Consider the following 11,003-nt stretch of genomic DNA (forward strand, 5'->3'; position numbering starts at 1 on the left):
CTGTCAGAAGTGAGTGAATGCTCTCTGTGATTGATTGGTTCTGTCTTGCAACATTTGCGTGTTCAGATGAGCAGGAAAATAGTTATATCCTACACAATTACTCGCTAACAAAGGTTATTTGTCCAATTCAATGCATATTGTACGCATTATTATTATTATTTTTTTTTGTTGAATTAACAAAATCACTGGTAAATAAAACACACCTTAGTATCGATATTGTTTGTTTGAGTATCGATACTTTCGATACTCGCGTCAGTATTGATATATCGATACTTTGGATCGATACGCCCATCCCTAGCGCAAACCGTGTTTTTTCTTTCTGCATCTTCCTCTCACTCTCTATCTGGACCGTGGCCTGCATTTTCTACACAGCGTCTGTTTGAGCTTTCTTCTATTTTTCTCTTTGTTCATGTGGAGATTCATCAGCATGTCGCCCGCGGCCGTGTTTTTCATATTTAATCAAATGCAGTACAGCAGTGGGATGTGATCATGCTGAGTGGCTTTTTCACAGAGAGATGCTGTCACTGAGCCGCAGGTGTTTTCAAAGACAACCATTAGTGCTTACCTGGATAGTTAGGTTGCATGCTGGAAAACAACTTACTGCAGTAGAGGACAGTGGAGCCTTCCTGGAAAGACCAGCTAAAGCCATCATTTACTGGCTAGTTTATACTTGTCATGGCTTAAATGCACATTTATGAGTGAGACCCAATCTTGCATTGGGCCTGAGACTGAGATGGCTCTGCTGGTTAGTGTTAGTTTAGTGCTGGTCTGACCGCTGGGCCAAGTTTATGCATGCTGTTACAGTAACAAGCAAAACGCAGCTTGTCAAATTTAGTGACTACTAATCGTGGACGGTATAATCAAAATGTTTTCACTTGGTATGAGTAATTCTATATAAGCAACAGTGTATATCATGTATGTAGTTATATAGTTATGATATAGTTAAATTTGATGGATATAATACAGTTATCATGGAATGAAGTTCTGTTAAGATAATAATTTTGATATCTAAAAAGCCATGCATATTTTTGGATAATTCAGTGAATAAAATGCTTCACAAATGAAAAGTACATTATTTATTTGTTTATTTAATATCATGTTTATATTATAAAATGTATATATTAAAAAACAATGTGATTGTCAGGAAATTGGACTGTCTTTGTTGTGTTTTGCTCCCCATGTGCTCCCCATGTGCTCCCCGTGACCCAGTTTCTCCCTCATGTGCCCTTATTTGGTCGTTCCTGTCCCTGTCCTTGTTGTCTGTCTAAGTCATTCTGTTCACCTGTGTTCCTCCCAGTTCCCTTGTTATCCTGTGTATTTAGCCCCAGTCTGTTCAGTCTGTGTTTGTCGGGTCTACCAGTTGTGTACGTGTGTCTTCCTTCCCTCCCAAGTGTGGATTTACTCTGTGTGTTGGATTTAGTAAATGACAGTTTCATTTATCCACGGCTCCTTCGTTCCTTCCGGCAGCGTATCGTGACAGAAGACCCGACCAAGAAACAGTATTACTTCGTGATCCCCCTCCGTTTTGTTTCCTCGTTTTATTCAGTGTTTTTTTGTTTCCGTAGTAAAATGGGACTTTTATAAGCGGTGGATGAAATATTTGGTGCTCTATTTGCAATGAAAGAAAAAAGAGTGTGAGGAATTGGTTCATATTGCACAGGCTGTCATATCGAGGGCTTGTGTAAGACAGAAAACAGCCCGCTGGGTGTTCAGGAGGAGCATAGGGGGCGTTTGCGCGTGCTGTACTGCCGAGGCTTTAGAAGGGGTTTGTGGTTGTTATATTGAAGTGGTTGTGGGCCAAAAACGCATGATTAATTTTTGGAGATGTTTTCCCTCACATCCCCTCAGGTCCAGATGTCAGACAAAGATGCTGCATGTGAACTTTACTTCAGACTCCCACTGGAGATTAGACGCTGTTTGTTGCATCTTGGCGTCATGAAGTTCCCAGACCTACAGAATGCTCAAAAAACTTGAGATTGAAACACCAGATCTGATGGATGCTGACTTGAAACAACGAAGGCATTCTGGGAAATCTTCTTTGAGATGGTCTTGGCTAGTTTAAACTGGTCTGCTACACTCTAAAAACACTGGGTTAAAAACAACCCAATTTGGGTTATTTTTAACCCAAGGGCTGGGTAAATATAGGACAGAACACATGTTGGGTTAATTTTACCCAGCAAATTGGGTTGTTATTATATAACATGGCTATTTATATATTTTTTTTTCTTAATTTTTTGTTTATTTATTTATAAAAAATAACCATGAAAATTATGTATATTATAAATAAAAGTATAATGTATTTTTATAAATAATATAACAAGTCATATAAATCATAATCTTATAAATAATATTTAATAATATCAAATAATATCAATAAAATATTTTAGTGTTATTTTTAGTAACTTTTTTGTGAGTGAGTGCTAAAGTGCTAAAAATGCACAGAATAAGCATGTCCAGCATGTTAACATGAATTGGAGTATGTCAGAAAAGAAAATGAAGAATCAAAAATATATAGAAAAGATTTACGCAGGACTGAACACATTTTGGCTTAATTTTACTCAGCAAATTGTGTTGTTTATTTAACCCAGCTAATGGGTTGATTCATTTTTACTATAATACTAGCTTATTTTTTACTTCATACATGAATTAATGTTTACAGATTAACTTAAATCCTTAAACTTTTGTAAAATACTTCACACAACCACTTTTTTATATCATATTTACAGTATAGCATATTTTATATCGTTTTTAATATGTAGGCCATATTAAATGTTTTAATATGTGTGTATATATACTGTATATGCAGCAAATTTATTAAGTATTTTATTTATTTATTTAAGTCTAGCTGATCTTCCTGCCTGAAAAGTGTCCAAATTCTCTTTAAAACCATCAATATTTCAGCCTGACCAGATTGGAAGACTAGTTAAGACCGGTTTAGACCAGTTTAGTTTTTTTTTTCTAGCCAGGGTTATAAAAACAAACATATTATTGCTCAAGGAACATTCTGGAGTCAGAAGTTTCCTCAAAAATGATGTTAAGTCACTGTGGACTTTTAGAGCATCTATATAGAGATATTTTATTGTTTCTGATGGTGTTTCACAGATCAAAGCAGAAAACTGTCACTTATTCACACAAACCCAGTGTGCATGTTTGCCGCAGTGCTTCAAATATTGAGAAAAGGATTGATTCTATTTGCATCTGGCGATGACACGCGATTTCTGAGCCACCACTTCAAAGTTTTATACCTTTATTATTCAGTCATTTGCTCTCACAAACCCAGTACAAAAGATCAGCCAATAAAGAACAAACACATATAACATTGACACTCCCAACCGCACGCTCGCTTTATTGACTCGACTGCAGATGGATAAATAACAGCGCGGGTGAAGAGTGTAATAGCTAAAGTTTCTCGCTCTGCTTTATTGAGCATGTAAATAAGCGCTGGAGCCTCACTCCCTCACCACATCTCCTATAACTTTATAATTTACTGACTCTCTTAAACTGCTCCACCACACAAGCAAGAGTTTCTAAAATGAACAAATATCGCTTGTTTTTGGCACACGTGAGCTCCAGTTCTCCCTCCGTTACTCCGTTTACAAGTGAACATTAAAAGCACTCTAACAATATCATCTATTCACCCTCAACTGTCGTTCGTAGAGGTGTACGGCGTCTTCAAAGGCCCACCGAAATGAAACCGCTACAAACGTGATGGCGATTCCATGTGTGCGTCGGCCGCGGTTGTAAAACGGTGATGTCAGTGCAGACCCGGCCGCTCCGTCACCCAAACTAACCTCAAAACCGCCGTTCTGCCGGCATTAGGCCACTTTCAGGAGCCGCTGGTGTTGGATTCAGATCTGTCAGGCTCTGGGCTTGATTATTTAGGATCAGATTTATTGCCATGGAAATTATGGCTAATTCTTCATCAGCCGTTAGATATACAGCCTAAGCCGTGTAATGGGGTGGTTTGGTGTAGCTGAAGTCACTAAACTTTGTGTTTCTTTGACTTAAATTCATATGAATACAAACATGCAAACGTGGAAAAGCAGGAAAGGGACTGAGTGACTCTCCTAATTGTTGAGCCTTACATACAGGTGCACACACATAAATTTACATATGAACCATAATTCATGTATGTATATATAAGTCATATAAATCATAATCTTATAAATAATATTTAATAATATCAAATAATATCAATAAAATATTTTAGTGTTATTTTTAGTAACTTTTTTGTGAGTGAGTGCTAAAGTGCTAAAAATGCACAGAATAAGCATGTCCAGCATGTTAACATGAATTGGAGTATGTCAGAAAAGAAAATGAAGAATCAAAAATATATAGAAAAGATTTACCCATTTAAACTTGTTTTTAATTATTCAGTTTGGGGAAAATTATGGCGTATTTTAAAAAAGAACGCTATAAACAGCAAGTTCTATATCGAAGTATGACTGAAACGACATGATCTGACTTGTTTATGTTGTTTACCATTTACATGCGAATCCCCGTGTTAACAAGCTTTCAAGACTTTAAAACTTTCAAGTTTATAACTTCTAAAAACAAATTTATAGTTGTCTTTGTAAAGAAATATGTAGCTTTGGAGCCGCTGCTGTGATGTGTGAATACTCTGGCGAGTCTGCATCTGCGGTGACAAAGTAGTTACACTGACGTAAAGCTGATGCGAAGCTCGAGCTTGAGGTGTTGAACAGGCGTAATGACAGCAGACATTCACAGCCAATCCAGCAAAGGATGCAACCCGGAAAAACTATCGGTATGGATTTTTGCAGATAGTTCCTGCAATCAACTAGCGCCGATTAATCAGTCGACCTCTAATGTTATCTGTCCACAGTCTCTGTTTCTTTTCACAGTGTGTTCAGCGAGAGGGAAACCCTAGTATCAGATATAAAGCAGGCATAAAGTTGAGTTGACTAATCTACAGCCTCAGTCTGAAAGGAAGACCTGCTCACCGTAAAACACACACACACACACACACACACACACTCGAGGAGAGAGACGAAGGGAGACATGAGCACAGAACAGAGGGAATTTGAGGTCTATGAAATGAGATTGTGGGTCAGACAGGTTAAAAATGTTAAAGACATCCAAAACCTTGTGAACTATCTACATATCTACATTAAAATCTGCCTTCAAATCTGGCCAGTCTGGTGCATATAATTGGTGGTTACCTTTACAAACAGTTGTCATGTTGGATGTGTGCCTTAACATGTTTATTTAAAATGCAAATGAACACATTTCCTCAGTTGCAATAGTTGATTGCAACTGTAATCGTTTAATTTCTCACTTGCATGCATTATAAACCAAACAGGAAGACGTGTGTGTATTGCAAAGAGGATGTTTCAGTTAAGCTTTAATGAAGACGAATCACGTGAGGCGGTTGCATGTAGATGCTAGTGAACTCTTTTGTTTGGGCTAGCATGGTTTTCTGCACGTTCAGTGAGTTTGTATTGTAAACTGCACCCTTAACAGTTTGCTGTCACTGCATAATGAAGTGTTTTTATACATGATTAACGAAATGCACTGCTGGTGCCATTCTTGATAAATGCTTGATGTGTGTATGTGTGTGTGTGTGTGTGTGTGTGTGTGTGTGTGTGTGGTGTTGTAATCAGTGAGTTCAGTGAGTGTAAATGTGTTTATATTGTTGATGTCTCTGTGGTAAACTGTCTGGGAGGAAACCATTTGCTTATGCTTGGTCAAAAACCCAGAGGCTCTGGTCCAAAATACTGCAGTGAGCTGCTGTGCTGGCATAGCAAAAATAACCATGGCAATTATAAATAAATAATAAATAAAATAAGATGTATTTTAGAAATTATACAATTATATATGTACATATGTTTATTAATTATTAATGAAACATTTTATTTTATTTTAATTTTATTATAAAAGTGATATCATATGTACATATCATACATTCATATCTGTACAGTGCCGCGTATCTCAAGCAGATTCAGCTAAATTTCAGAGAAACCACAAGAAGAATTTAAATTAAAATGGTTATGTTGTGTTATATTAAAATTAAACGGCAAAATTAAATATATGCATGTAAACTGACATCACATTTCTCATTCAAAAGAAAATGCATCACTGATCTCTTAATTTCTCTCACACAATAGAGGTCTTTTTAAAATAGGTTTTGTTACTGCAAAACTGCATTATGAACTATAATAATACTGTATTTTTTTTCCATTCAGCATTAATTTACAATTTCTTTCCCATGTCAAAATGACATACAGTATGTATATATATATATATATATATATATATACTTACTGTATGTCATTTTGACATGGGAAAGAAATTGTAAATTAATGCTGAATGGAAAAAAAATACAGTATTATTATAGTTCATAATGCAGTTTTGCAGTAACAAAACCTATTTTAAAAAGACCTCTATTGTGTGAGAGAAATTAAGAGATCAGTGATGCATTTTCTTTTGAATGAGAAATGTGATGTCAGTTTACATGCATATATTTAATTTTGCCGTTTAATTTTAATATAACACAACATAACCATTTTAATTTAAATTCTTCTTGTGGTTTCTCTGAAATTTAGCTGAATCTGCTTGAGATACGCGGCACTGTACAGATATGAATGTATGATATGTACATATGATATCACTTTTATAGCATATAGGGACAGACGAGGCCACAAGAAAGAGCTTCATTAGGTCATTATAGAGGTCTGATCTAAATCGAATCAGACCTGAAATAGATGCAGTTTCCAGGGGGATTGTTGTCAGGGCAAACCTGATGTTTGAAAGCATCGATTAGCAATGTTGTGTTCATGCCGTCACCTCAGCAGGCTACGAATGCAAACGCCAAAGAGATTTATAAATAGCATGGATTGAAGAAAGACAATCTGTGAGTGATTTTAAAAAAGTAATGCTCAGCAGGCTTAGTCGGTGTTTTAGTGATATCGTCAGTCAATGAAATGTCTAGACCAAAGATCAGTGGTTTGCGTTATTGTGGAGATTTCACATAGGCTACTTGTTTTTCCTTCTTTCAGCTGCCTATCCGAATCAACACGACACGCTGGAGCATTATGACATAATCGAACCACACCTGCTCATCGGAGGACAGCAGAGACCAGTTAGTCTCATAAAGTCGATGGTAAGTCACTGGTAAAATCAAGCTCACAGTTTTTTTCACTCAGAAACATGGCCACATACACACTGCAGCTAAATTCGGTTGTCAATTCACCTTTTAGTGCTTAGTCCTGTTGTGTACACACACAGTTCAGCAATTTACTGGAGAGAAAACGGCATTCTACAACCATTGACAATTAGTTGTTAATGCCGTATTTAAAGAGTTGTGTCTTTTCGATTTGTGCGGTGCAAAAAAAAATCACAGGGGTATTGCCCTTTTTGTATTGCCAGATCTTGCTAGGGGAAAAAAAACAAAAAAAAACAAAAAAACAAGCCCATAATAAGCTCAGATCCAAATGTGTTATCTTGGAAGTAAGACACATAATAAAATATAGTGACCTGCATCTGTCTACTTTATTAACTCCATAATCTGTATCGTTTCATGAGCCGAGCCCAAACATCAAAGCCAAAGACGCTCAATAAGCCTCAATTATAATAAGTGGACATGTTTCAAGAGCACACACTGCGCAGGGTTGCCAAGTCCGCTGTTTTCTCGCGGAATTGGGCTACTTTTAAATGGTTGCTGTGGGTTATTTCCCCTCCCCCCCTGCGGGTTAATGGTTTGACATAATCCATAAATTTCATTTGACTGAAATGCTTGTACTAAAATATGTTATATTCTACCAATGATGAAACTCTGCTAGATGTTCAGTTTTGTGAAGGAAATTAAGCCACTGGTAAGGAGCCTTTGAGTTGTGTTTATGATCACAATGATATTGGTTTTCAAATAGCATAACAGTGACTGTAAAATATGTACTTTAGGTATGGGAATTGCATATTTTGAGTTTTGATATTTGGGATATGGTCATTGGGCTACTTTTGTATGCAGACCTGGCAACCCTGGCTCTGTGAAGCTGACTTCCAAACAAACAAAACACAACAGCTCTGTCAACGGTGGTTTAGTTAAAATCGCCGAACATAACAAGGGTTTGGTCGCTGTAATATTACTTATTACACAACACAAATTGCGGATACCAAATGTGCAAGATGGCATACCGTTGCTATGGTTACCATGGTGTCAATCTTTGCAGTTTCAAGAGCGAGTTCTGTTCTGTGCACACACAAAACTGTAATTTAGGGCATTCACTCAAGTATTTAAATACGGTTGGCACTCCTGAAACTTTACAGTGTGTACTTGGCCTTTGAAAGTTAAAAGTGTTGCATATGCCATTCCTAGTTGACTTTAAAGTTCTAATTTGTGTTCTCAGTACCGATTCTGATTACATGCTGGTTGAAGAAGGAGTGACTTTGAACTTCTTGATATGTTTTGGGAAGCGGTGAACAGACCTGCCTGTGAGGGAATATTGTTCCCGGAGGGGATGTGTTGCTTTTGTCCTTAATTAAAAAGATTTCTCAACCAATTTGTGGAATGAAGACATGCAGGGTTGTTTCGAAGCCCATTTGTTTCATTTATTTACTCAGAGTCTGTTGTTTTCTTACTGGAGTTTGTAAAAAGGTTTTACAGACAGATTTTACATGTGTATTGCCATGAGCAACAGTCATAAAGAGTAAATCGGGCCACCCAGGGATCTGTGCGTGGAGATTTAGCATTGAAATGTAGGGTGCCATAGCCATAGAAGTATTTCATGTGCTATATTCTATGGAACAGACAGCAATTTTCATCATAATTCACTGAAAATCTGAAAATCATGTGTGTTGTGCATTTGGTTCTATGAATCACTTTTAATTTATATGTATGTATGTATTTATTTATTTTATTTTATTTTGGGGGCAAAACATTTAATGCAATGCATTACAATGATTATTGAGAGAAAAAAATCGTTCCTCAAAAGCCTGATGATCATATTTGATCATATTTCAACATGATTGTTCTAAAAAATGATGTATGGATAATCATGTAAACCTGCATTACTTAAGTCCAGTAAGTGTTCACCTTGAAATATTACTGACAAAATAAAAGTTATGTTTACATGATAAAAGTAAATAAAGATTTCACAGCAAAAACAACCACGACCTGTAAGTGGACGTTTGTAGAATTACACTAAAAGGCCTTTTACTTGGAAAAAAAAAATCTAACCTATTAATCAGATGACAAATGGCATGTAGTAGATTTTGTACAACAGCTTTCTAGCAAAGTTTTGATTATGGTGATAATTTAGAGGCCTTAGGATTTGTGTATCAACTATGAGGCAGTAGGCTTTATAGGGTTAAAATTATAAGCAAAAGTATCTGCCTATGTTTTGAAACAACATGAGGATGAATAATGATGACAGTACTGTCATTATTAGGTGAATTATTCCATTTAACTTGGTCATTCCAGATTGCATAAGTTCTTTTTTTCAACCCTTGTAGATTTCCATGCAGTTTATTTATGGTCTTTTGCCTTTAATATATAGGACAGACAATGGAGGGTGTAACTCTGGGAATATAGTGGAGGAAATGTATTAGGACATAATGCAGTCTGGACTCACATCATCAAAAACTGAGCACATGCTCTGCCTGCCGTGCCACGGCTCTTTACATGTGTTTTTCAGATCACTGTGCTTCTTCATGACCCAGTTGGCACAGGCGCACTGCCTGACACAATGACATTCTCCTGTAAAGTTTCCTGGAGCAGCGCAAGAACATCCCTGAATACTCCCAACCCCACATGTCAAGCCTGGGATGAAGCTGTTCAGCTGGAATACTGTGTTTTGTTTTTGTGGGACATTTATTATTGATACTGACACTTTAAACTTTTGTTTCGGCTCCTTTTGCTCCAGTGCACCAATGGCTGTTTGGATCCTCCAGGTGGTCTTTGATCAAATTGAGATGGGAGGTAATGTTATTATTGGAGACCAGTGATTATTCGGCAATGCAAGTCTCTCTTGTTCCTTTTCAGCACATTTATGAACTAGTGATGGAGATTATGACCAAAAAGATTAGTTGACTGATTTGTTCAGTGACTCTTTGACCAGCAGGGGGCAAATGAATACCTGAAAGCCAATGAAAGTCAATGCCAGTCACGTTTGAAGACCCCTGGGAGCTTCACAAAGTTCTTTCATACTTCTTGCTTTGACACTCTTGTTTTACACTCTTGCAGTGATTTAACTTTGAAACGTCTCTGAGGAACCCTTACAGGGGTGTTAAATTTGCTCCATTTGTTTGCTTTACTATGGATTTATGGAGGTCAAAGTTGTTAGCTGTGGTTTTGTAACCAAGTTACATCCATAAGAGCATCAACCCCTAAATGTATTTTCATCAGAGATTTATAAATGCACTCCCACAAACTCTCAATGTATCCCATGCGGTTTAACACTGTGAATGCTACGTCCATGCATTCAATAAAGCAATAGGCCACAAGTTGACATATGTTACAATGATTTTACCACGGGAAACCATGTATTTTCCTTTGGCTTTTGTTTAATCAGCTTTTCTTTTTTCCATCACTTGGATGAAGGTCAGCCCATATTCTAGGTCAAATTTGTGCTAAATACTTAACTTTCTCTCACCATCTACCTCAGTGTGTATGCGTCATGGTCGTAGCCATGTATTAGCATGCATATGCAATGTTGCATGGTGCTCTTCATGTTAGACAGATGATTCATGCTTATTTCTGCTGTATTTTGTCAACGCCTGACTGGTTTAAATCCATTTCCCTCAGATCCTCGGAGTAAATCTGCCGAATTTTCAGACTTACTGAGCGTGAAGGGAATTAATGTCAGAGAGAATTGAAACATAAAACTAATCCTGACAGCCACAGACTTACGACACAATGGTGTATTCATTTTATCCTGTACAAAAGTCCACTCAGAACTGGAAATATGCTTTCTCTTGCTGTCTATTAGTGATGTTCGGTTCTTGAACGAATCGTTCTTTTGAGCCGGTTCTCAGGAAGTAACCGGTCG

At 37.0% G+C, this 11,003-nt stretch overlaps 1 protein-coding gene across 1 annotated transcript in view; it reads left to right on the forward strand.

Moving 5' to 3' along the window:
* Window positions 1-11,003, forward strand: part of LOC107666893 (zinc metalloproteinase/disintegrin-like) — a 66,321-nt gene that overhangs the window by 15,997 nt on the left and 39,321 nt on the right. Inside the window, exon 2 of the mRNA XM_016458411.1 lies at window positions 7,017-7,120. Coding sequence (XP_016313897.1) covers window positions 7,017-7,120 — 104 coding nt within the window. The remainder of the gene's footprint in view (window positions 1-7,016; window positions 7,121-11,003) is intronic.

This window comes from Sinocyclocheilus anshuiensis, unplaced genomic scaffold, assembly GCF_001515605.1.
Source record: "Sinocyclocheilus anshuiensis isolate Anshui unplaced genomic scaffold, SAMN03320099.WGS_v1.1 scaffold1500, whole genome shotgun sequence".
NCBI classification, from domain to species: domain Eukaryota; kingdom Metazoa; phylum Chordata; class Actinopteri; order Cypriniformes; family Cyprinidae; genus Sinocyclocheilus; species Sinocyclocheilus anshuiensis.